At 65.1% G+C, this 25,643-nt stretch overlaps 2 protein-coding genes across 2 annotated transcripts; both read right to left on the reverse strand.

Annotated features, from left to right (window-relative positions):
* Positions 1-1,357: 1,357 nt before the first annotated feature.
* SLC27A3 (solute carrier family 27 member 3) lies at positions 1,358-4,394 on the reverse strand. Its single transcript, XM_066206508.1, has 10 exons — positions 3,860-4,394; positions 3,310-3,519; positions 3,081-3,239; positions 2,885-3,009; positions 2,618-2,812; positions 2,437-2,527; positions 2,170-2,368; positions 1,917-2,014; positions 1,716-1,846; positions 1,358-1,619 (listed from the first exon to the last, which is right to left on the reverse strand). Exons 1-10 carry the CDS (start codon positions 4,392-4,394, stop codon positions 1,443-1,445), a joined length of 1,920 nt encoding a protein of 639 aa, XP_066062605.1. The 3' UTR covers positions 1,358-1,442.
* Positions 4,395-4,937: 543 nt separating this feature from the next.
* Positions 4,938-25,456, reverse strand: INTS3 (integrator complex subunit 3). The gene is made up of 30 exons (XM_066206559.1): positions 25,294-25,456; positions 23,036-23,119; positions 22,437-22,520; positions 21,284-21,397; positions 21,060-21,144; positions 20,147-20,213; positions 18,380-18,524; positions 17,702-17,831; positions 17,087-17,184; positions 16,048-16,239; positions 15,212-15,299; positions 14,641-14,720; positions 13,971-14,062; positions 13,556-13,662; positions 13,237-13,353; positions 12,654-12,783; positions 11,740-11,794; positions 11,061-11,164; positions 10,871-10,915; positions 10,539-10,658; positions 9,878-10,031; positions 9,671-9,739; positions 8,975-9,050; positions 8,139-8,252; positions 7,920-7,968; positions 7,123-7,290; positions 6,421-6,521; positions 5,981-6,053; positions 5,715-5,874; positions 4,938-5,569 (listed from the first exon to the last, which is right to left on the reverse strand). Exons 1-30 carry the CDS (start codon positions 25,378-25,380, stop codon positions 5,492-5,494), a joined length of 3,066 nt encoding a protein of 1,021 aa, XP_066062656.1. The 5' UTR covers positions 25,381-25,456; the 3' UTR covers positions 4,938-5,491.
* Between the last annotated feature and the right edge of the window lie 187 nt (positions 25,457-25,643).

A 25,643-nucleotide genomic window follows, 5' to 3' on the forward strand; every position in this document is an offset into this window, starting at 1 on the left:
GGTCGGGGAGTTCGGGATGGGGCGGGGAATTCGGGATGGGGCGGGGAATTCGGGATGGGGGCGGGCAGGGGGTGGGTAGGGGGAGTCACCCCCAAATTCCATCATTTCAGCCCCAAATTCCGGGATTTCACCCCAAAATTCCAGGATTTCAGACCCAAATTCCAACTATTTCAGCCCCAAATTCCAATTATTTCAGCCCAGAAATTCCATCACTTCAGTCCCAAATTCCAGGATTTCAGCCGGAACCGTTGGGTTCCGCTCCCGATTTTCAGGATTTTGCTCCCCGGGTGTTTTACTTCCTGGCCACGTTCGGGGATTTGGGGGAAATTCCCGGGATTTCGGCCCAGCCTGGGTTTCAGCAAAAAGATTTTCCAGCTTTTAGGGCCGATTTCAGGCCGGATCTGGGGATTCTGGTCTCAGTTTCCAGGGTTTTAGGCCCGATTTCCGTGTTCGGGGCCCGGTGTGGAATTCTGACCCCGATCTGTGGGATTCCAGCCCCAGTGCGCAGGAGCTGACCCGGTGTCTGGACTCGGCCCCCGAGGAGTGAATTCAGCCCCATTCCCGGGATTTGGGCTTTGCAGGATTTCCCTTCCCATTTCTGTCCTTCCGCCCAATTTCAGGGATTGTGGCCCCCGACTTGTGGGGTTTGCTCCAAATCCGGACCATTTCAGCCCCAATTTTCAGGGTTCTAGACCCAATTCTGGCTCGGGGTGGGGGCGGGTGGAAATGGGTTTTTTTGCACAGATTTCAGGGTTTTCCCATTTTTTTCCCTCTTTTCCATCGGGTTTGAGCTCGGGGCCGATGGCAAAGGGGGGGGGGTGAGGATCCCCCGATTTTTGGAGAAAGGCTTAAAAATAAAACGAATTTAAACTTCAGCCCTTGGCAATAATCATTTAATTAGGAGAGGAATCGTTTGGGAGGGGACCCCAAATCCAGGTGGGGCTCCCCAGCTCCCCCCCAAAACCCCCAGGACACGGGGACAGCGCCTTTGGCGTCCCCGTCCCCGATTTCGGGGTCACGGGGACCGGGTTTGCTACAAAAGAGTTTTTATTTGCCAAGAAAAGGCCCCAAAATGGGGATTTTTTTTTTGTGTACAAAGAGCCCCCGGGGAGGGGGAGGCACCGGCGGTGGGGGGGGACGGGGGAGGGGACAGGACGGATGTGGGGACCCCGGGACGGACACAGGGACCCCCGGGATGGACATGGGGACCCCCGGGATGGACACGGGAACCCCCGGGATGGACACAGGGACCCCTGGGATGGATTTGGGGACCCCCGGGATGGATTTGGGGACCCCCGGGACAGACACGGGGACCCCGAGACGGACCCGGGGACGCCCAGAAGGGACACGGAGACCCCAGAAGGGACAAGGGGACCCCCAGAAGGGACACGGGCCCCCCGGTTCGGACACGGACCCCCGCGGCCGCCGGGCGGGCTCGGGGCTCAGAGGCGGAGCCGCCCGTCCCGGAGCCGCTCCCAGCGCTCGGCGTCCAGCGGGACGAAGCTTTTCGCCGCCTCGTCCAGCAGCAGCAGCGGCTCCGGCACCAGCGCGGGGTCGCAGCCGTCCCGCGCCAGCCGCACCTTCTGCTGCTTGAACGTCTCCGTCATCTCCAGCCGCTCCTGGGGACAGCGGGGGGCGCTGGGGACAGCCCGGGACCCCCGGGACCCCCCCGGACCCCCCCCCGGGACCCCCCGGACCCCCCGGAGCCCCGTTACCTGCAGGCGGAGGAAGCGCGGCCGCGCGTAGGGCGGCAGCAGCCGCTCCAGGTGCCGGTAGAGGCCGGGGCCGTCCAGGGAGCGGCCGGGCCGCAGGACCAGCGCGGCCATCCCGGCGCGGCCCTCGTGCCCTGCGGGCGACGGGACACTTGGGGCGCTCCGCGGGGCCGGGGGGGGGCCCGGAGGCGGCGCCGGCCGTACCTGGGACGGTGACACCGTACACGGTGGCTTCCTGCAGGGCCTCGTGGGCCAGCAGCGCCTCGGCCACTTCCGTGGTGGCCACGTTCTCGCCTTTCCACCTGCGAGGGGACAGGGCGGGGATGAGACCCCACCCCCCAAAAAACGTTAAATGGGGCTGAGAGAAGCCCAGACCACGGAACGGGGCCGAGCCCCCCTGGCCGTGCGGGGACGGGGATTTTGGGGAGCCCCCAGGCCGGGGGGAGGGCTCCGGCACCTGAAGGTGTCCCCGATGCGGTCCCGGAAGCGCACGAACTGCTCCTCGTCCTGCTCCACCAGGTCGCCGGTGTTGAAGAACTCGTCCCCGTCGGCGAAGACCCCGCGGAGCAGCTTCTGCTCCGACAGCTGCGGGCTGCCGGCGTAGCCCAGGAACGGCGTCCGGGGCGTCACCGGGGCGATCAGCAGCCCCGTCTCACCTGCGGGGACCGGGCCGGTGACGGGGCCGCCCTCGGCGCCCCCCCGCACGGGATCCCCCGCCTCTCACCCGTCCGGGCGCGGATGCAGCGTCCGGCCTCGTCCCGCTCCGGAGCTCCGGCCACGACGTCGTAACGAACGACCTCGAAGGGCGAGAAGAGCTGGGGAGAGGGGCCGGGGGGTGGTGGGGGGTCAGCGCCCGGGGTGGGGACTCCGGGGCGTTTCTGGCCCCTCACCCCGGCCCCCCAAACCTTGTAGATGAAGCTGCAGCGCCCCACGGCGCCCGGGGTGCCGGTGTAGTTGAAGAGGGTGACGTTGCCCTCGCTCATCCCGTACGTCTCCACGACGCGCACGGGCCCGAAGCGCCGCTGGAAGCTCCGCCAGACGTCGGGGCGGAGGCCGCTGCCCACGGCCAGCCTCAGCCCGTGCTGCCGCTCCCCGGGGCGCTGCGGGGCCACCGTCAGCTCCGGGACACCCCACCGGGACCCCCCCCCCCGGGCCCGGCCCCCCGCCCTGACCTGCGGCTGGTTCACCAGGTACCGGCACAGCTCCCCGATGTACTGGAACACGGTGACGCCCTCGGCGCGGCAGTCGTCCCAGAACTGGCTGGCCGAGAACTTTTCCTTCAGCACACACGTGGCCCCTGCGGGGCGGAGAGGGGGGGATCAGCCCCCGAAACACCCCCCGGAGCCCCCCGGGGCCCGGCCAGCTCACCGATGCCGAGGCAGCCCAGGACGCCCAGGAGGGACCCGGCCATGTGGTACAGGGGCAGCGCCAGGTACACGACGTCCCGGCCGGAGGCTCCCACCAGCTCGTAGAAGCTCAGGCACATGACGGCCTTGAGGTGGGACACGCGGGCGGCTTTGGGGAGGCCTGCAGGGGGACAACAGAGTTCAGCCTCCCCCCCGGGCTCACCCAGAGCCTCCCCCGGCCCTGGCCCCACCGGTGGTGCCCGAGGTGAAGATGTAGAGGCAGGTGTCGTTCATGTCGTCGGGCTCGCACACGTCCTCGGGCTCCAGCTCCTCGGAGGCCGCGTCCAGCAGCTCCTGCAGCGCCACGACGCCGGGCGGGTACGGGCCGGCTCCCAGCACCCACACGGCCACGCCGTCCTCCCGCAGGGTGGGCAGCAGCGGCTCCACCGACCCGAACAGCTCTGGGGGGGCGGCACCGTGTGGGGACCCGCCGGCTGCACCATCCCGTGTCTCCCTCGGGCCCCGTCCCACCCCGATCGCTATTGCCCGGCCCCACTCCGGCTCCGGCTCCTCTCGTCCCCCGGCCCGGTGTCCCCGGTGTCCCCGGGCCCAGCTCCGGCCCCGTTCCACCCCGGCACCTCCCACCCGCGCTCCCCATCACCGCCCGGTGCCCCCCGTTTCCCCGCAGCCTTTCCCCCTCGCTGTCCCCCCGTTATCCCTCGGGCCCCCACAGCTCCGCGGTTCCTCTCGGCCCCTTCCCCCGCCTTGCCCGGTCCCCTCCCGGTGTCCCCGCGCTCTCACCGTCCGCCACCAGCAGCGCCCGGGCGCCGCAGCCGCGCAGGCAGTGCCGGAGCCCCGCGGGGCGCAGCGCCGTGCCCAGGAAGGCCGGCCGGGCCCCGAGCGCCGCCAGCCCCAGCCAGCCCCACACGAAGCGCGGCTCGTTGGCCACCAGCAGCCCCACGGTGTCGCCGGGCCCCGGCGGGGCCGGCAGCGCCCGCAGCGCGTTGGCCACCCGCGCCACGCTCCGCGCCGCCCGCCCCAGCGGCTCGGCGCCCGCCCGGGCCCGCAGGAACGGCCGCGCCGGCGCCGCCCGGGCCGCCCGCAGGAGCCGGGAGGCCACGCAGCCCCCGGGGCCGCCCCGCGCCCGCCGCCGCGCCCGCAGCGCCCGCAGCGCGAACGCCAGGTCGGCCCAGAGGTGCGGCCGCAGCCGCCGCTGCAGCGCCCCCAGGAGCCCCAGAGCCCCCAGGAGCCCCCCCAGGAGCCCCCCCGGGACCCCCAGAGCCACCAGGAGCCCCCCCAGGACCCCCAGAGCCCCCAGCGCCGCCGCCAGCGCCATCGCCCGCGCCCGCCTCACGGGGCGGGGCCGACACGCCCACCCTGGACACGCCCCCCTCTGACCGCGCCCACTTTGGCCACGCCCGCTCTGACCGCGCCCCCTCTGAGCCCCCCGATGCCAAACCCAGCCCCGCCCGCCTGTCCCCGCCGTGTCACCCCCGTGTCACCACCCCTGTGCCCCCGTGGTCACCCCCGTGTCACCCCATGTCACCCCTGTCCCCACCGGGAGCCCCCCGTGTCACCGCCATGTCACCATCCCTGTCCCCCCGTGTCACCCCCGTGTCCCCACCCCTGTCCCCCCGTGTCACCCCTGTCCCCACCCCTGTCCCCCCGTGTCACCGCTGTCCCCCCGCGGTGCCCCCCAGCCCTGTCCCCGCCGTGTCCCCGCCGTTGTCCCGCCGTGTCCCAGATTCCCGGTGCCTCGGGGGGGTCTGGCAGTGTCACCGTCCCGGGGGGTGACACGTGTCCCTGCCGGGCCACCCCGGGGGGGGGGGACACGGGACACGGCCCCCCCGCCCCGCCCCCACAAACCGGGGCGGTTCGCTACAAAACACGGAATCCTTTATTGCGGCTTTTCTAAAAACTCTTACAAACGCCGAGGGACCCCGGGGGGGGGGAGGACCCCCCAAATCCCGCTGGAGACCCCCAGGACCCCCGGGAGGGGGGCGGGGCCGCGTTCCCGCGGGTGGGGGAGGGCAGGACCCCCCCGTCCCCCTCCCTAAATCACCCTGGAGCAGCCACTCATTCCTCCCTTTATTTACATTTCTCATGGAAAACGGGGAGGGGGGACATCGCGACCCCTCCCCACGGCAGGGAAAGGGGGGAGCCCCGAGCGCGGGGGGTGCTGGCAGCGCTTCGGGGGGCTCCGAGGGATCCCTGTGGCTCTGGGGGGCTCCGGGGGATCTCTGTGGCTTTTGGGGGTGTCCCCGCGGCTTTGGGGGGCTCCGGGTGGATCCCCATGGCTCCAGAGGGCTCCAGGGGGCTCCGGGGGGCTCTGGGTGTCTCGGGGGGGCTCCGGGTGAATCCCCGCGGCTTTGGGGGGCTCCGGGTGTCTCGGGGGGCTCCGGAGGGCTCCAGGGGTCTTGGGGGTCCCGGCCCTCAGTCACTGTCGGAGCCCACGGCCGAGGAGCCTTTCCTTTTCCTCTTGGCCGGTTTGGGTTTGGTGTCCTCCTCCTCCTGCGGGGACAGCGACGGGGACGGGGGCGTCACCGCGGCCACCCCGGGGCTCCAGGGGGTCCCGGGGGGCTCCAGGGTGTCCCGGGGGGTCCGGGGGGTCTCCCTGGGGGTCCCGGGGGCTCCGGGGGGTCCCGGGGGGTCTCACCGAGGCGCTGCTGGAGCCCGACTCCTCCTCGTTGTTGGGGGGCTGCGCGGCGCCCTTGCGGCTGCGGGGGCTGCACAGCGCCGAGCCCTTGCGCCGGCTCTTGGGGGGTTTGCTGGACGAGTCCTCGTACTCCTCGGCCAGCGAGAACAGGTCCGAGAACCTGCGGACACACGGGGGGGATTTGGGGTGCCGGGGGGGAATTTGGGGGGCCCGGGGGGGCTCAGGGGGGTTTGGGGTGCCCGGGGGGGTTTCGGGGGCACTCTCACTTCATCTTGTGGGCCTCGTCACAGCTGGCCTGGACGTGCTGCAGCGCCTGCAGGATCGGGGTCTGGCTGAAAACTGGGGGGACAGAGAGACAGAGAGAGAGAGAAGGGAATGGGGCGGGAATGGGGTCAGGGAGAACTGCCCCGAGCCCAGAGCCCAGAGCCCAGACTCCAAATCCCAAACCCCACACCCCAGACTCCAAATCCCAAACCCCACACCCCAGACCCCAAATCCCACATCCCAGAGCCCAGAGCCCAGATCTGAGACCCCAAACCCCAAATCCCGGACCCCAGACCCCACATGTCAGACCCCAGACCCCAGATCTCACATCCCAGACCCCAAATCCCAAACCCCACACCCCAGACCCCATATTCCGGATCCCAGAGCCCAGACCCCATATCCCGGATCCCAGAGGGCAGATCTCGGAGCAGGGGGCACCCACAGTTGTGTTTGGTGTTGGTCAGGTTGAGCCGCAGGTTGTCCAGGTGCTCCAGGATCTGCTCCAGGGTCAGCTGGGCCAGTTTGCTGCTGGAGCTGCGCAGGCTGCAGGGCACAGGGACCCCAAAAGGGGGATGAGACCCCAGAAATGGGGATGAGACCCCAAACACGGGGATGAGACCCCAGAAATGGGGATGAGACCCCAAAAACGGGGATGAGACCCCAAAAACGGGGATGAGACCCCAGAAAATGGGGATGAGACCCCAGAAATGGGGCTGAGACCCCAGAAACGGGGATGAGACTCCCCCAAGCCCCCCCCGAGCCGAGCTCTGCCCCCTCGCCCTGTCCCAGAGCCTGGGAATTCACCTCCAGGGGTTTTGGCACAGGGAGGGAGGGAAAACACCCCGATTCCTCAGGGTGGGAATTGCTGGGAAGCTGGGAACTGAATTCCCAGACCTCTGGCACTTCTGGGGCAGGGGAGAAGAAACCAAGAAAACCCAACTCCCAAGAGTGGGAATTCCCGGGAATCCCAGGCACAGCATTCCCAGCCCTCTGCTGTTTGTGGGGCAGGTGAAAAGAAATTCCCGATTCCCCAAACTGGGAATTCCCGGGAGCAGAAGAACCCCCGATTCCCCAAACTGGGAGAAGAACCCCCCGATTCCCCAAAACTGGGAATTCCCGGGAATCCCGGCCGGCGTTCCCAGACCTCTGGCGTTTCCGCGGCAGGCTGTTGTTCTTGATGAGCAGGGCCTTGATGTGCTCGCCCAGCAGGTCGTCGTGGCGCAGCCCCCAGTGCCGCAGGATGCTGGTGGTGAACTGGTCCTCGGGCTGGCACGGCCGGCTCAGCACCATCTTCACCATCTCCTCGCTGGGCCTGCGGGACGCGGCAGCGCACAGCCGGGAGTGATCCACCGCCCCGGGGATCCCCGGGAGCCTCGGGGATCCAACGGGAGCCTCGGGGATCCCCGGGAGCCTTGGGGATCCCCGGGAGCCTCGGGGATCCAACGGGAGCCTCGGGGATTCCCGGGAGCCTCGGGGATCCCACAGGAGCCTCAGGGATCCCAAATCCCCTCGGTGTCCCCCATCCCAGGCCCTGCCGGGGGCTCCCAGCCTGTCCTGGGGACACGGGGACACGGGGACATGGGGACACAGGGACACGGGGATATGGGGACATGGGGACACAGGGATATGGGGACACAGGGACACGGGGACACGGGGACATGGGGACACAGGGACACGGGGATATGGGGACATGGGGACACAGGGATATGGGGACACAGGGACACGGGGACATGGGGACACAGGGACCATGGGGACATGGGGACACAGGGACATGGGGACACGGGGACATGGGGACATGGGGATATGGGGACATGGGGACACAGGGACCATAGGGACATGGGGATATAGGGACACGGGGACAATGAGGACACAGGGACATGGGGACACAGGGACACAGGGATATGGGGACACGGGGACACCCCAAGCCCCCCCAGCACTCACTTCTCCCTGCGGAGCTGCAGCAGGAGGCAGGACAGCGCCTCGGGGTGCTCTGGGGGGGCAAGGAGAGAATGAGCTGGGAATGTCCCTGGGAACGTCCCCGGGAACATCCCCAGGGAATGTCCCCGGGAACGTCCCCGGGAACGTCCCCAGGGAGTGTCCCCGGGAATGTCCCCAGGAATGTCCCCGGGAACGCCCCCAGGAACGCCCCCCGGCGCTCACCCTTGTACTTGAGGTGCTGCAGGATGGGGATGATGGTCTCCAGCGGGATGTTGTGAGCCAGGAAGAGCTGCCAGGTGCAGTACTGCTCAAAGGTCTCCCAGTCCAGGCTCTGAACTGGCGTCGGGACACAGCGGGGACACGGGGACACGGGGACAAGAGAGAGAACGAGAGGGACAGTGGGGACAAGCAGGACAACAGGGACAACAACAGGGATAACAGGGATAACGGGAACAACGAGGATAATGGGGTCAGCGGGGTCAATGGGGACCACGGGGGTAACAGGGATGGATAACAGGGACAACAGGGACAACAGGGACAATGGGGATGATGGGAATAACAGGGATGGATAACAGGGACAATGGGGATCACAGGGATCTGCCTCAGCCCCTCCCCGAGGTCTGGGGACCCCCAAACCTGCCTGGAGTCCCCCCACCCCCCTCGGGCACTGGGAATGGGGACGGAGCCCTGTCCCGGGAAAGGGCCGTGGGGACAGAGCTAACGAGGCTCCCTAATTAACGGGCTTATCCCAAAGCTGGATCAGGGAGAGCGGGATTTGCCCTGGGAACACCGAGGGGCCCCCGGGGGAGGCCGCGGAGCCGGGATTTGGGGATTTGCCCCCCGCCCTGCCTGGCACGGCGGCAGCCCCCCGGAATCGCGCCCGCTGCGGTGGGTGGGGGCACGGGGATAAATCCCAGGATCCGCCCCGGGGCAGCGACCCGTCAACGCCCACAGGGAATTGGGCCCCGGGAGCCTTGGGGCTGCTCGGGGATCCCTCCCCCGGGGAGGGCCAAGCCTGGATTGGGGCAGGGCTTGTTCCCGTTCCCGTTCCCGCTCACTGAGGATGTTGAGCACGGAATCCTTGCGGAACATGACCAGGTTTCCCATCATCACGTGGCACACGAGCTCCTGGAGCTGCGGGGGAACAGGGAACGGGCTCAGGGGGCTCCCAGGAGCCTTCCCGGGCGGGATCCAGCGGGAAAAGCGTCCCCGGGATGGGAGCTGGGGGGGGGCCACACACAGAGCCCGCTCTGGCTCCCATCCTCTGGATCCTCTGGATCCCCGTTCCTCATCATCCCTGCTCCTCATCCCCTGGATCCCCTGGATCCCCTGGATCCCTGCTCCTCTGGATCCTCTGGATCCCCGTTCCTCATCATCCCTGCTCCTCATCCTCCTTCCCTGTGCCTCATCCCCTGGATCCTCTGGATCCCTGTTTCTCAACCCCTGGATCCTCTGGATCCCTGCTCCTCTGGATCCCCTGGATCCCTGCTCCTCATCCTCCCAGCTCCTCATCCTCCTTCCCTGCGCCTCATCCCCTGGATCCTCTGGATCCCTGCTCCTCATCCCCTGGATTCCCTGGATCCCAGTTCCCCCTCCCCTGGATCCTCCCCAGGGAAGCACCTGGAGACCCCCGGGCAGGAGGGAAGGGAATCCGGGATCGGGATTTTGGGGCCCAACCCCCAGGAACGGGAGTCGGGAACGGGAGCTGGGAACGGGAGCCGGGAACGGGAGCTGGGAACGGCCCAGCGCCGCACCTGGAAGGAGTCGATGACGGCCACGATCATGTTCAGCAGCTCCCCGCTGCGCAGCGTCTCGTCGGGAAACTGGGAACGCACAACCCCGGCGGGTTCAGGGCAGGACAGCGGGGCCAGGTGCCCCAAAACCCCCGGAAAAGGCCCCGGGATTCCCGGCCCGGGTTTGCCTGGGCACACCCGGGCACACGCAGGCAGGTGAGGGCTCACCTCGGTGTAGATGGAGGGCGTGAGGAAGCAGAGCAGGCGCACGTCGTCCTCCTGGCACGCCTTCATGTCCATCATCAGGCAGGTGTGCAGCTCCCCCAGCTGCGTGGCCTGGGCGAACGACTCGTACAGCCCCATCCTGCCCAGCGCCGCCTTGCTGGGGACACAGCGCACCTGGCACCTGCCACCTGGCGCACACCTGGCACCTGGGGCACACCTGGGGCACACCTGGGGCACACCTGGGGCACACCTGGCGCCTGGGGCACACCTGGGGCACACCTGGGGCACACCTGGCACCTGGGGCACACCTGGGGCACACCTGGGGCACACCTGGGGCACACCTGGGGCACACCTGGCGCCTGGGGCACACCTGGCCCACACCTAGCACCTGGCACCTGGCCCACACCTGGTGCACCTTGTACACCTGGGGCACACCTGGCCCACACCTGGGGCACACCTGGCGCAGCTGAGCCGTGGTACAGGCTCATCTAAGAGGGGCCCAGGTAAGAGGGTGGAGCCAAGGTGAGGGTGAGATCCAGGTGAGAAGAAAGTGCCCAGGTGAGGGGGTGGAGTCACAGGAGGGAGGGGCCTAGAGAAGGGAGGTGCCCAGGTGAGGGGGTGGAGTCACAGGAGGGCGGGGCCCAGGCGCGGGCCCGGGGCTCACCTGGCCCGCAGGTAGTAGAGCAGGTGGTAGCCGATCTTGGGCTGTTTCTGGTAGAGCTCGGAGAGCAGGTCCAGCAGCAGCGAGAAGCCGCTGTTGTCCTCCTGCATCTGGCACAGGTTCCTGGGGAAGGGCGGGAACGTCACCGGGATCACGGCACGGAGCCCCCGGGAATTTGGGGATGGAGGGGCAGGATCCGGACAGGGCCGGAATTCCCGGGGATTTGGGGATGGAGGGGCAGGATCTGGACAGGGCCGGAATTCCCGGGGATTTGGGGATGGAGGGGCAGGATCCGGACAGGGCCGGAATTCCCGGGAATTTGGGGATGGACGTACCGGAATATCAGGTACAGCGGCTTCCCCACGGACTCCTCCAGGGACCTGCGGGACACACGGACACTCTGATCCCAATGCCGGTCCCATCCCTCTGGAATGGCAGGAATAACCCCGGATCCCAGCCCTGCTCCGGGGAAACCCTGGGCCAGCCCAGCGGAGGAAGCTCCCGGGGAGAATTCCCGGCCCTTACTCCTCGGTGATCTCCTCCGGCAGAACCTCCCCGCGGAAATGGGCCTTGAAGAGCTCCTGCAGGCACGAGGCGAGCACCGAGAGCTGCTCCGAGTCGAAATCCTCCTGCAACGGCACGGGAAGGGAACGGGAAGGGAACGGGAAGGGAACGGGAAGGGAACGGGAAGGGAACGGGAAGGGAACGGGAAGGGCACCGAGGGCTCCGGCCCCGCCGGGCACCGCGCAGGGACACGGGAGGGACCCCGAACCCTTGGTGGGGATCCCAAATCTGTGCCGGGGATCCCAAATCCCTGACGGGGATCCCAAATCTCTGACAGGGATTTTAGGATCTTGAAAACAATCCCAGATCTCTGCCAGTGACCCCAGACCATTCCCAGCAATCCCAGATCATTCCCAGATCCCTGTCACTGATCCCAGACCATTCCCAGCCATCCCAGATCATTCCCAGATCCCTGTCACTGATCCCAGACCATTCCCAGCCATCCCAGATCCCTGCCAGCAGCTGCTGGGGACATTCAGGCACCGGGATCAGGGACAGGGAGCAGGGATGGATCCACGGATGGAGCTGCCTGGGCCCCAAAGTGGATCCCAAAGGGATCCGGGGGTCCCCAGGCCGGGGCAGAGGCGATCCCGGCTCCCGGTCGGGATGGATCCCGGCTCCCAGCTCCCAGCTCCGTTACCTCCAGGACCTGATCCACGATCTCCTGCATCACCTCGCACTGCGCCTCCGTGTCACTGCAGGGACAGGGGGGCACGGGGGTCACTGGGAGCACTGGGAGAGCAGGGACGGGGAACTGGGAACGCCGGGCCGGGCCCGGGGGAGAACCCGCGCGCAGGAATTCCAAGGGTCAACCCGGGATTGGAATGGCACTAAAGGCAGAAATCCCACGGGATGGCCGGGCTGGAGCAGGAATTCCAAGGGTCAACCCGGGATTGGGGTGGCACTAAAGGCAGAAATCCCATGGGATGGCCGGGCTGGAGCAGGAATTCCATGGGTCAACCCGGGATTGGAGTGGCACTAAAGGCAGAAATCCCATGGGATGGCCGGGCTGGAGCAGGAATTCCATGGGTCAACCCGGGATTGGAGTGGCACTAAAGGCAGAAATCCCACGGGATGGCCGGGCTGGAGCAGGAATTCCAAGGGTCAACCCGGGATTCGAATGGCACTAAAGGCAGAAATCCCACGGGATGGCCGGGCTGGAGCACGAATTCCATGGGTCAACCCGGGATTGGGGTGGCACTAAAGGCAGAAATCCCATGGGATGGCCGGGCTGGAGCAGGAATTCCAAGGGTCAACCCGGGATTGGGGTGGCACTAAAGGCAGAAATCCCATGGGATGGCCGGGCTGGAGCAGGAATTCCAAGGGTCAACCCGGGATTGGGGTGGCACTAAAGGCAGAAATCCCATGGGATGGCCGGGCTGGAGCCCTGCCCAACCTCCCCGGGATGCTGGGAGTCCGGCACAGAGCTGAGGGCTCGCTCCCGAACCCTTTCCCTGCGGGAATTCCCTCCCCAGGGGGACAAACCACGGGGCTGAAGGAGCCCTGGAGACGCACGGGAACGGGAATTCCCGCTGGGAATGGGGACGGCCCCACCTGCCCTTCTGCAGCTGCAGCACTTTGTCCTTGAGCGACTCGTCCAGCTGCTCCAGGAACGGTGTGATGTCCACGGGCTCCTCCACGATGGATTCCTTGATGGGATGGAACCGGAACTCCCTCTTCTTCCCTGAAACCAGGGAGATCCATCCGGGATCCTCCTCCGCCGGAGCCGCGGCGAGGCGCCCCAACGCCGGGATCTGCTCAGCCCCCTTCCCAAACCTGAGCCCCCACCGGCCCCGCGGCATCTCCAAGGATTTGGGATCGGGATTCTGGGGCTCCCGGGTCACTCCCTGCCCCATCCCAGTGCTGGGAAAAGCCGCCGGCACAGCGGGAATCCCACAGGGATCTGCCCAGCCAGGCCGGGAATGGCTCCGGGGGGATCTGGGTGAGCCCAGGCAGGATCCGAGGCTGGAAAAGCGCCCCGAGCTCCCGGGAACGGGCAGGGAAAGGGACAAACCCTCGAGGCACGGATCCCGAGCCACCGGATTTGGGAATCCGGGATCTCCCAGCGGAGAATGCCGGGAATGCCCCGGCGCGGTGGGAATTCCGCGTCCCTGGGGGATTCCGGGGGCTCCCTCACCTTTGCTGCTCAGCTCCTCCTCGTCGTCGCTGAAGGCGGCCTCGGCGTTGTCGTAGCAACCGTCGTCCTTCTCCAGGTGATTCTCCATCTCCATGGCGACCGGCTCCTCGATTTTCACTGGGAGCACCGGGCCCAGGTGAGGCCTCTCCCAAAAAAACCACTCCGGCCCCGGGGAGAGGGCTGCAGGCGCCTCGGGAAGGGATCCCAACCCCGAGCCCCGAAATCCCGGAGCACCGCCGACCCATCCCGCCGGGAGGAATTCCACGGAAAACTCCCCCGGAGGGTCCGCCGGGAGGCACCCCCCATCATGGTGGCCTACCTTCGATGGGGGGCGAGGGGGAGCTGCAGAATTCCGGGAATTTCTCCCGGAGCATGGCCCGGAGCTCCTTATCCAGCTTGGGGTTGTCGAAGAGCGGGGCCAGGTGCCTGCGTGGGGCAGGCCAGGGATCAGCTGGGATGGCGCCCCAATCCCACGGGAACGCCGGGGGCTCCCCCGGGCAATCCACCGCACCACGGGGACGGGACAAAGGGGCCGGAATTCCCGGGAGAAATCCCCATTCCCTCAGCTCCCCCATCCCTCTTCCCTCGGGGCAGCCCCCGGAGGCGCCAAGGCGCGGCCCTGGCCGCTCCCAAGGTTTCTGGGATAACCCCAAAGGCCGGGAGCTGCGGGCTGGGCCCAGGGGAGGGGCGGGGGGCAGCTGGGAATCCGGGAAAAGGCGGGAAAGATCCCTCACGCCAGGACTCGCTTCTCCACGATGTGGGTGAGGGAGTTGAAGACGCCCTGGCGGACGTGGGCCTCCAGAGGGGGGTAGAAGTTGGGAATGATCTGGAAGAGACCGGGCACGGAGAGCGGGGTCAGGGGGGGCTGGGAGCGGGGCAGAAGCCCTGCCAGGGGCAGGGAATTCCAGGGAAAAGGGCCCTGGGTGCTGGGATCCCTCCCCGGAGCCCGCGGCATCCCGGGAAACCTTCCCCCAGCCCCGCCAGCGGCCAGTTTGGAGCGGGAAGGAGGCAGCTCCTTCCCAGGAACGCCCCAATCCCTCCCCAGGACGCGAACTCCTGGAATCGGCAGCTCCTGCCCTGGGGTGGGACACTCCGGATCATTCCCTGACACTCTGCTCCCCCCGGGGACGGGGCTGGGCCTGGAATTCCAGGGGGAACATTCCCAAAGCCTTTTCCCCAGGGGCGCGCCGTGCTGGCACGGGTGAGACGCGGACCCAAAGCTCCAGGAACTGTCCGGCTTTCTCCCACCGAGGGCTGGCAGGGCGAAATCCCTGCCCGGCTTTGGGAGGTTCCGCCGGCTCCGGCAGCCGGCCCGGGGTTTGGGGAGCCCAGGAGATCTCTCCCAGCTTTCCCCGGCCCTGGAATTCCCGGGAGGAGGAGGAGGAGGAGGAGGCGGGAGCTCACCCGGCACATGAAGTCCAGCAGCGTGGCCGTGATGGCCGGGTGGGGCTTCATGGAGTGGTGCATGACCAGGATGGCGGGCTCTGCGGGGAGCGGGGTCAGGGCCCAGGCACCGCAGAACCCGCGCGGGGATCCGGGGGATCCGGGGGCTCCGGGGGATCGGGACAGGCCGGATCCGTGCGATCCGCGGGGCAGCCAGAGGGGCAGCCAGGCCCCACTGTCACAATGCCCATGTCCCATCCCATGGCGGATCCCCAGGGAGCCCGGCCCAGGATCCCAGCCCAAGGCAGATCCCCATTGATCCCATCCCAGGATCCCAACCCAAGGGAGATCCCCACAGATCCCATCCCAGGGTCCCACCCTGGCAGATCCCCACGGATCCCATCCCAGGATCCCACCCCACGATCCCATGCCAAGGCAGATCCCCACAGATCCCATCCCAGGATCCCTCCCCGGCAGATCCCCATTGATCCCAGCCCAGGATCCCATCCCAAGGCAGATCCCCGTGGATCCCAGCCCAGGATCCCAGCCCACAGATCCCAGCCCAGGATCCCTCCCCAGCGGATCCCCAGACCGATGTTCATGATGCTGTCCTTCTCGGGGTTGAAGAAGAGCCAGTCGTAGAACAGCGCCAGCTTGGCGTTGGAGGCCGCCACGTTGGACTGCGGGACGCAAAACCCCAAATGACTCCCCGCAGCGACGCCGGGTTTCCCCCAGGATCCCCCCAGGATCCCCCCAGGATCCCCTGCGATCCCGCCGGGGGCGGCGCAGCGCCGCGCAAGCTCCAGGAGCCGGAATCCCCCGGGAAGCTCCAAGAGCCCTGCTCGCAGCCCGGGTGTGTGCGCTGTTCCCGCCGCCGCTGGGAACCAGCCACTCCCGGGACACCCCACGCCCTGCTTCTGGCGTGTCCCCACGCCCAGCCCGTCCCCAGCCCCATCTGGGGTCCCCCAAACCCCATTTGGGGTCCCCGGAACCCCTTTGGGTCCCCCCAGCCCCCTTTGGGGTCTCCCAAGCCCCATTTGGGATCCCCCAGCCCCATGTGGGATGCCCCAGCCCCATTCTGGGTCTCCTGTGCCCATTTTTGGGATATTCCCACTCCCAGCCCGTCCCCAGCCCCATCTGGGGTCCCCCAAACCCCATTTGGGGTCCCCTGAACACCTTTGGGTCCCCCCCAGCCCCGTTTGGGATCCCCTGAGCCCCATTTGGGGTCCCCTGACCCCTATTTGGGTTACCCCAATCCCCGTTTGGGGTATCCTGAGCCCCATTTGGGTCCCCCCATCCCCTTTGGGTCCCCCAATCCCCATTTGGGGTCCCTCCAGCCCCGTTTGAGGTATCCCGAGCCCTGTTTTGGGGTCCCCCGAGCCCCGTTTGGGTCCCCCAGCCCCGGCCGGGGCGCGCGCGGGCGCTGACCGTGCAGGTGGTGAGCAGCCAGCCGATGATGGCCCAGCGCGGCAGGATGTCGGAGCTGAGCACCTCGTTGGACGGGTGCACCACCCCGCAGATGTAGCGGATGAGGTCGCAGCGCAGGCTCTGGCTGTCGGGCGTGGACAGGTACTGCCGCTGGAACCAGTCCTGGTAGCGCTTCTGCTGCCCGAAACGCACCTGGGGACAGGGACAGCGTGGGGACAGGGACAGCGTGGGGACAGGGACAGGGACAGCGTGGGGACAGGGACAGCGTGGGGACAGGGATAGCGTGGGGACAGGGACAGCGTGGGGACAGGGACAGGGACAGCGTGGGGACAGGGACAGGGACAGCGTGGGGACAGGGATAGCGTGGAGACAGGGACAGGGACAGCGTGGGGACAGGGACAGCGTGGGGACAGGGACAGGGACAGGGTGGGGACAGGGACAGGGACAGGGTGGGGACAGGGACAGGGACAGCGTGGGGACAGGGACAGCGTGGGGACAGGGACAGCGTGGGGACAGGGACAGGGACAGCGTGGGGACAGGGACAGGGTGGGGACAGGGACAGCGTGGGGACAGGGACAGGGACAGCGTGGGGACACGGACAGCGTGGGGACAGGGACAGGGACAGCGTGGGGTCAGGGACAGCGTGGGGACAGGGACAGCGTGGGGACAGGGACAGGGTGGGGACAGGGACAGGGACAGGGACAGCGTGGGGACAGGGACAGCGTGGGGACAGGGACAGGGACAGGGACAGCGTGGGGACAGGGACAGCGTGGGGACATGGACAGGGACAGGGTGGGGACAGGGACAGCGTGGGGACAGGGACAGCGTGGGGACAGGGACAGGGACAGCGTGGGGACAGGGACAGCCACAGCCAGCGGGCTGGAAGGGATCCAGGGGGGAATCCAGGAGGGATCCCAGGGAGAATCTGGGATGGAACCCAGGGGGAATCTGGGAGGGATTCTGGGGGAATTCAGGAGGGATCCCAGAGGATTTTGGGAGGGATCCCGGGGGATTTGGGAGGGACCCCGTGAGGAATTACCCGCGAGGTCATGAAGAGCAGCTTGGTCTCCATGTCGGGCGTGAGGCGGCACGCCAGGAACTTTCGGGAGGTCCTGGACTGCAGGAGCTGCAGGACACCTGCGGAGGGACACGCAGCGGGCTGGGGCCGGACAAGGGCTCCGACACGGCCGGAGGGAGTTTTCATTCCCTGGGCAGCATCCGAGGTGCTCCAGGGGGATTCCCCGGGCTCCAGAGGGCTGGGAACACTTCCGAGCCCCTTTTCCCTGGAACTGCTGCACCCAGAACCCGCTGGGAAGCGCCCAGGGAAGGGAACGGGTTACAGGAACGTTATTCCTGTCAACAGGATGGGTGAATCCATCGCTCTTCCCATGGGACCAGGCTGCTGGGAGGAGCGAAATCCCACGGAAGCGCCGCTGGCTGCGACTCCTGGGATCCCGGCTCCCCATGGAGCCTCCCCGGGTTCCAAAGCACCAGGCTAAGGGAGGCGGCTCCGGTTGTCCCGGAATTCCAGCCTGGTTCGGGCTGGAATCGCCCAGGGACGGAGAGGGCCAGCTGCCCAGTTCGGGATCCCACGGGATGGGCCAAGCAGCGTGGGGAAAAGCCCCGGAGAAGGGGGCCAGGTGAGCTCAGGTACCTGTGAACTGCGGGCTGAGCACCTGCGGGTTGTGCAGGATGTCCTTCCAGAGCTGCTCGAACTCCGGGATCCGCGCCACGTTCTGCAGCAGCCGCACCAGGTCCCGGCCGATCATGAAACAGTCCATGAACTGGGGGAAAAAATGGGAAAATCCGGCATTGAACAGTCCATGGACTGGGGGAAAAATGGGAAAATCCGGCATTGAACAGTCCAGGAACTGGGGAAAATGGGAAAATCCAGCAGTGAACAGTCCAGGAACTGGGAAAGTGGGAAAATCCAGCAGTGAACAGTCCAGGAACTGGGGAAAATGGGAAAATCCGGCATTGAACAGTCCAGGAACTGGGGAAAAATGGGAAAATCCGGCATTGAACAGTCCAGGAACTGGGAAAATGGGAAAATCCGGCATTGAACAGTCCAGGAACTGGGGAAAATGGGAAAATCCGGCATTGAACAGTCCAGGAACTGGGGAAAATGGGAAAATCCAGCAGTGAACAGTCCAGGAACTGGAGTCCATGAAGAGGCCTGGAGCTGCTGCGGGCCCCGGGCCAAAGTGCCCATCCCAGGGAGGGATCCCCAGGGAAACAGGAGCCCAAAGCTGCCCACTGCCCCGCTCCCGGAGCCGGGAGACGAGGATCCCACCCCAGTCCCATTCCCATTCCCATTCCCGATCCCACTCACCCTCTCCCGGAGCAGGGAGACGCAGAAGTCCACCTCCTTCTGGCGCAGCGCCTGCAGCGCGGCCGTGCCGTGGTGATCCACGATGAGCCGCAGGTACGTGTACACGGCCATGGCCACCAGCAGGCTGCTCTTGAGCACCCACTCCCTGCCAACGCGGAGCGCAGCTGGAAAAACCCGATCCCGAACGGGAAAACCCGATCCCGAACGGGAAAACCCGATCCCGAATGGGAAAACCCGATCCCGAATGGGAAAACCTGATCCCGAATGGGAAAACCTGATCCCGAACGGGAAAAACCTGATCCCGAATGGGAAAAACCTGATCCCGAATGGGAAAACCTGATCCCGAATGGGAAAAACCTGATCCCGAACGGGAAAAACCTGATCCCGAACGGGAAAACCCGATCCCGAATGGGAAAACCCGATCCCGAATGGGAAAACCCGATCCCAAATGGAAAACTCCGATCTCAACTGGAAAAATCCGAACCCAAACGGGAAAACCTGATCCCGAATGGGAAAACCTGATCCCAAACAGGAAAATCTGATCCCAAACAGGAAAACCTGATCCTGAACGGGAAAAACCCGATCCCAAACGGGAAAACCTGATCCTGAACGGGAAAACCCCGATCCCAACTGGAAAACCCGGATTTGCACTGAACAGCCAGGGGTTTGTGGGATGGTGGGATGGAACGGGAACACCAGGAACGGTCGGACCGAGCTGGTCTCAGGTCTTAATTAACAACCGTTATTAATTGGGAGATGCATCGATTAATAAAGATCACAAACACTAAAACCAGCAAATAATAAAGACAGCAAAATAATAACGATATTAATTCATAAACGCACTGGCGACTATGTCGAATCGGATATAAAACCGATCAACGCTGAAAAATAATTTATCGGCGGCTACGTTAATTCTATTTGTAACGTTCTTAAAATTAACCATTTTATAATCAATCATACTAATAATTAATTCTATTTAGTTATAAATATTTAATATATTCATTTATATTTGTAACTGCTTAAAATTATTATTATTATTGTTACTGTTATTATTACTATTGCTATTGTTACTATTATTATTATTATTATTATTATTATTATTATTATTATTATTATTATTATTATTGTAACTCAGAGCCCAGCCCAGCCCAGCCCAGCCCCGGAGTGTCCCAGATGGCTCCGGATGCCAGGAATTCCAATCCCAGCCGGATAAAGGCTGGCAAAGCTCGATGGGACATGGGGCAGTGACGGATTTTGGGGAATTTTGGGGAATTTTTTGGGAATTTTTTGGGAATTTTGGGGGAATTTTGGGGGAATTTTTGGGGAATTTGGGGGGAATTTTGGGGAACTTTTGGGGAATTTTTGGGGAATTTTGGGGAATTTTTGGGGAATTTTGGGGAATTTTCTCACTCCCAGCACCGGGATGAGATTCCCAGCCGTCCCAGGATGGAGCAGGAGCCGCCCAAACACAGGAATCGCTCCAGGCCGTGGAGCCCCGGCCGCTGCTCCCGGAGGAAAATCCTCCCCCACGGCTCGGGAAGGAAACATTCCCGGGATTCTGGGCCTGGCCAGGCGGGCTCCGAGCCCTGCGCCAGGATTGGGGGATTTGGGATGTTCTTCCCACACACCAGCTGCAGACAGAGCTGGGAACTCCTGCTGTGGGAATTCCTGGTGTGGGAATGTGGGAATTCCCAGTGTGGGAACGTGGGAATTCCCGGTGTGGGAATCCCTGGTGCGGGAATGGCTGCGGGCGATTCCCGGCCGTACCTTTGCTCCGTCAGGATCTCCAGGACGTTCTCCGCCAGCCAGATGTTCTTGGCAGTCACGTCCCCACCTGGAAAAGCCACAGCTGGATGGAGCAGCGGGATTCGGGGCTCCCAGGGGATCCCAGGGAGGATCCTCAGGGAATGGGGGCAGGTGTTCCCTCGGGAATGGGGGCCAGAGCATGGAAATCCATGGAAATCCACGGAAATCCATAGAAATCCATGGAAATCCATGGAAAAGTGGCCGGTTGGACCACGGGATCACAGTCAGGGATGCAGAGCGCGAGCCCGAGGGGCCCTGCCGGGCACCAGGGCCCCGGGGGACACTTTTCCAGGGATCCCGCTTCCCGCGGCTCCCGGCATTCCCCGCCCCGTGTCCCGGCAGGAGCACGGCTCCAGGGCTGCTGGGGACACAATTCCCGCTCCCCGGGAACGCGGAAGAGGCTCCGGAAAGGCGGGAGCCCCCCCGGGATCCCGGCGCTCCGGGGAAAAGCTGGGAGCAGGGACAGGAACCACGGGGCTTCCTGCCCGGATCCGGCCGGGGCAGCAGCGGGACGGTCACTCCCGGCCTGGGGGGGCCGGGCAGCGGATCCTGCGGGATCCCGGGGATCCAGGCTGGGGACGGATCCGGGGACGGATCTGGGGGGATCCCGGGGACAGAGCCTGGGGACAGATCCTGGGGGATCCCAGGGACAGAGCCTGCCTGGCTCAGGGTGGGATCTGGCCACATTCCAGAGGGATCCCAGCTCGGATTCCCGGCTTGGATCCGGAGGATTCCTGGCTCAGATCTGGAGGATTCCTATCCCAGATCCCGAGGATTCCCGGGGCAGATCCTGAGGATTCCCGGGGCAGATCCCGAAGATTCCCGGGGCACATCCCCAGGATTCCCAGCCCGGATCCCGCGGATCCCGGCTCACCGGCGATCTGTTTCATGAAGGTCATGCAGACGCCGTCGGCTCCCAGCACGCCGCTCTTGACCAGCTCCCGCAGCAGCCACAGCAGCTGGGGACGGGAGCGGGGTCAGGGCCCCACGGCCCCACGGCCCCACGGCCCCACGGCCCCACGGCCCCACGGCCCGCCGCGGGACACGGGGGACACGGGGGACACGGGGGGACAGGTGAGCCCAGGTGGGGACCCTGACCTGGGTCCTGCAGGTGTCCTGCAGCTTCAGGTACTTCTCCATCAGGATGTGGTTGATCTTGTTGAGGACGATGTTCATCCCGTCCCGGCTCACCAGCGCCAGGTCCCGGTAACACTGCGGGGATCCAGGGAAAACTGGGAATGATCCCTGGGAATGATCCCTGGGACACCTGGGAAACTGGGAATGATCCTTGGGAAACTGGGAATGATCCCTTGGACACCTGGGAAACTGGGAATGATCCCTGGGACACCTGGGAAGGATCCCTGGGAAACTGGGAATGATCCCTGGCACATCCTGAAATCCCCTCTGGAAAACCGGGAACGAGCCCCTGGCAGGAGAACAGGGCTGCCCCCCCCAGCACAGGCGGAATTCCTGGGGGCAGAGCCGGAATTCCTGACCTTCGGCCAGGCCCGACACAATCCCGGGGCTCCTGCCCCGGTAATTCATTAACGCCGCAGTGATTAATGGAGGGGGGTGGGTTAATTAATTAACGCCGCAGTGATTAACGGAGGCTTTAAACGAGGGGCCAGGGGAGGGCACACGCTGGGCTGGACGCCGCCGGAGGAGGAGGAGGAGGAGGAGGAGGAGGAAGAGCTGAGGGCAGCTGGAGCCGGCTGTGCCCAGCTGGGGACACCCGGGGGGGCCTGGGGCGGGTTTGGGGTCCCTGGGCCCCAAATTCTGGGAACTGCGTTCTTCCCAGGAATGTCAGGAATCCCCTGTGGGGCTGTGGGAGCTCCTCGGGCAGGGAGGGGTTAACCCCGTGGGCAGGGACACCCCAAATCCCAAACCCCAAATCCCAAACCCCAAACCCCAAACCCCAAATCCCAAACCCCAAAGCCCAAACCCCAATTCCCAAACCCCAAATCCCAAACCCCAAACCCCAAACCCCAAATCCCAAACCCCAAACCCCAAACCCCAAATCCCAAACCCCAAAGCCCAAACCCCAAACCCCAAACCCCAAACCCCAATTCCCAAACCGTCCCTGCCCGGCTCCCCGCCTCCAGCCGATCCCATTATCCCCAGTCACCATCCCAATTATCCCTCCTGGAAAAACACCAAAGCGTGTCCAGGATCCGCACCCTGGCTCCAGGGGAAAATCCCGGAGGAAAATCCCGAGGAAAATCCCGAGGAATCCCGGGCCGGCGGGGCTCACCTTGGGGGCCTGGGCGGGCTCGGTGAGGACGAGCGTGAAGAGCCCCAGGCAGATCTCCTCGTGCTGCGCCGTCCCTTTGCAGATCTGGGGATCCCAAACCCCGCGTGGATTCCGGAGGGCACGGGAGGAAAAGCCCGGCCCCACCCCAAACCCCGCAGCCGCCGGAATCCGGGACACCCGGGGGGCTTGGAGCGGGAAAAACGCTCCGGGGGGAGGGGAGGGGAGGGGAGGGGAGGGGAGGGGAGGGGAGGGGAGGGGAGGGGAGGAGGGGGTTTGCTGCCCCTGGGACTCCCACGGGCGGGAATTCTGCGGGAATAAACTTAATGCGGATTCCCAAACTCCAGGAGGGAATCCCAGCGCTCCAGAGGGAATTCCAGCATCCCAAGAGGGAATTCCAGCACTCCAGGACACAAATCCCGGGATTCCCGGGCTCCAGGAGGGAATCCCAGCATCCCAGAGGGAATTCCAGCATCCCAGAGGGAATTCCAGCGCTCCAGGAGCCACATCCTGGGATTTCTGGGCTCCAGGAGGGAATTCCCAAACTCCAGGGGGGGATCCCAGCATTCCAGAGGGAATCCCAGCGGGAATTCCGGACTCACGTGGGCGTTGAGGGCGTCGTTGGCCTCCCGCTCCGAGAGCCCGCCGGTCAGCGACGTCACGATCCCTACGCAGCGCTCCAGCCTCTGGAAAACGGGGGGAAATGGGAAAAACCGGGAGAAACCGGGAGAAACCAGGACAAACCGGGATCTCCCCGCAAGGCCGGGGCTGCTCCCATCCCCTGAGCCCGGGAATATCCCGGGAAAAGCGCCTGGAGCCTCCCCCGGGGGGCAAACCCCGGATTTTGGGGGATCCGATGGAAAAGCCCCCCAGGGAACGTTCCCTTGGAATGTTCCTCCCTCTGCCCAAATCCCAACCCAGCAGCTCCCAGAACGGCCAAACGGGAATTCTCCCGCCGAAATCCCAAGGCCCCGCAGGTGGAAAAGCCCTGCGGGAATCCCGGGAATCCCGGGAATTTGGGGAATTGGGGGGATGACCCAGAGCAGGAGCGAGCCCAGAGCCCGGGAATTCTGCCCGGGAATTCTCCGCTGCGGCCCCGCCCCTGCCCCGGCTGTCATCCCGGTTATCCCCCCGGTTATCCCTGTGGTTTATCCCGGTTTTCCCGGCTGTCATCCCGGTTATCCCCCCGGTTATCCCTGTGGTTTATCCCGGTTTTCCCGGCTGTCATCCCGGTTATCCCTCCGGTTATCCCTGTGGTTTATCCCGGTTTTCCCGGCTGTCATCCCGGGTCTCCCCCCGGTTATCCCTGTGGTTTATCCCGGTTTTCCCGGCTGTCATCCCGGTTATCCCTCCGGTTATCCCTGTGGTTTATCCCGGTTTTCCCGGCTGTTATCCCGGCTGTTATCCCGGTTACCCCGGCAGTTATCCCGACTACATCCCGGTTACATCCCGGTTCTTCTCCCGGTTACATCCCGGTTCTTCTCCCAGTTCCATCCCGGGTTTATCCCCGCTATATCCCCGTTATGTCCCGGTTCCATCCCCGTTCCACCCCGGCTATATCCCGGTCCCATCCCGGCTATATCCCGGTTCCATCCCGGTTATTCTCCCGGCTATATCCCGGTTCCATCCCGGTTATTCTCCCGGCTATATCCCGGTTCCATCCCGGTTATTCTCCCGGCTATATCCCGGTTCCATCCCGGCTATACCCCGGCTATATCCCGGTTCCATCCCGGTTATTCTCCCGGCTATATCCCGGTCTCATCCCGGCTATATCCCGGTTCCATCCCGGTTATTCTCCCGGCTATATCCCGGTTCCATCCCGGTTATATCCCGGTCTCATCCCGGCTATATCCCGGCTATATCGCGGCTATATCCCGGTTCCATCCCGGTTATTCTCCCGGCTATATCCCGGTTCCATCCCGGTTATATCCCGGTCTCATCCCGGCTATATCCCGGTCCCATCCCGGCTATATCCCGGTTCCATCCCGGTTATTCTCCCGGCTATATCCCGGTTCCATCCCGGTTATTCTCCCGGCTATATCCCGGTTCCATCCCGGTTATTCTCCCGGCTATATCCCGGTTCCATCCCGGTTATTCTCCCGGCTATATCCCGGTTCCATCCCGGTTATTCTGCCGGCTATATCCCGGTTCCATCCCGGTTCCATCCCGGTTATTCTCCCGGCTATATCCCGGTCCCATCCCGGTTATTCTCCCGGCTATATCCCGGTTCCATCCCGGTTATATCCCGGTCTCATCCCGGCTATATCCCGGTCCCATCCCGGCTATATCCCGGTTCCATCCCGGTTATTCTCCCGGCTATATCCCGGTTCCATCCCGGTTATTCTCCCGGCTATATCCCGGTTCCATCCCGGTTATTCTCCCGGCTATATCCCGGTTCCATCCCGGTTATTCTCCCGGCTATATCCCGGTTCCATCCCGGCTATACCCCGGCTATATCCCGGTTCCATCCCGGTTATTCTCCCGGCTATATCCCGGTTATTCTCCCGGCTATATCCCGGTTCCATCCCGGTTATTCTCCCGGCTATATCCCGGTTCCATCCCGGTTATATCCCGGTCTCATCCCGGCTATATCCCGGCTATATCGCGGCTATATCCCGGTTCCATCCCGGTTATTCTCCCGGCTATATCCCGGTTCCATCCCGGTTATATCCCGGTCTCATCCCGGCTATATCCCGGCTATATCGCGGCTATATCCCGGTTCCATCCCGGTTATTCTCCCGGCTATATCCCGGTTCCATCCCGGTTATTCTGCCGGCTATATCCCGGTTCCATCCCGGTTCCATCCCGGTTATTCTCCCGGCTATATCCCGGTCCCATCCCGTTCCATCCCGCGGCTCACCTCCTCGAGCTCGTCGCGGCAGTCCAGCAGGGAGCTCAGCAGCAGTTTCCCGGGCCCGGGCCCCGCTTTGCCCTTGGGGGGCTCCATGGCCCGGAGCCCCCCGGGAACGGCGGCCCGGCGGCGCGGCCCCGGCGCCGGGAACGGGCAAAGCCCCGGCAGAGCTCCGGGCGGAACGGGGGGAGCGGCGCCGGTGAGGTCCCGGGGCGCTCAGCGGGGATCGGCGCCGCTCCCGGGGCTCCCGGGCCGGGCCGGGGGCAGGCGGCGGCCGCCGGAAGTTACCGGAGAGCGACGGAGGCGCCCGGCCGGAAGCGGAAGCGCCGCGCGGGAGGAAGGTCCCGCCCCGCTCCCTC

This window comes from Chamaea fasciata, unplaced genomic scaffold (genome assembly GCF_029207755.1).
Source record: "Chamaea fasciata isolate MVZ Bird 193981 ecotype frontalis unplaced genomic scaffold, bChaFas1.0.hap1 SCAF_31, whole genome shotgun sequence".
Classification (NCBI taxonomy): Eukaryota; Metazoa; Chordata; class Aves; order Passeriformes; family Sylviidae; genus Chamaea; species Chamaea fasciata.

Bases quoted from the DNA above. Each gene is read 5' to 3' on its own strand.
- SLC27A3 (XM_066206508.1), bottom strand. From the start codon at position 4,394: ATGGCGCTGGCGGCGGCGCTGGGGGCTCTGGGGGTCCTGGGGGGGCTC. The intron at 2,813-2,884 runs GTCAGGGCGGGG...GTGGCCCCGCAG, and splicing joins ACCTGGTGAACCAGCCGCAG to CGCCCCGGGGAGCGGCAGCA. The intron at 2,015-2,169 runs GTGCCGGAGCCC...GTCCCCTCGCAG, and splicing joins CGCATCGGGGACACCTTCAG to GTGGAAAGGCGAGAACGTGG.
- INTS3 (XM_066206559.1), bottom strand. From the start codon at position 25,380: ATGGAGCCCCCCAAGGGCAAAGCGGGGCCCGGGCCCGGGAAACTGCTG. The intron at 8,253-8,974 runs GTGAGCGGGAAC...TCCCGACGCCAG, and splicing joins TTCCGTGCTCAACATCCTCA to TTCAGAGCCTGGACTGGGAG. The intron at 5,570-5,714 runs GTGAGACCCCCC...CTGTCCCCGCAG, and splicing joins CGGGCTCCAGCAGCGCCTCG to GAGGAGGAGGACACCAAACC.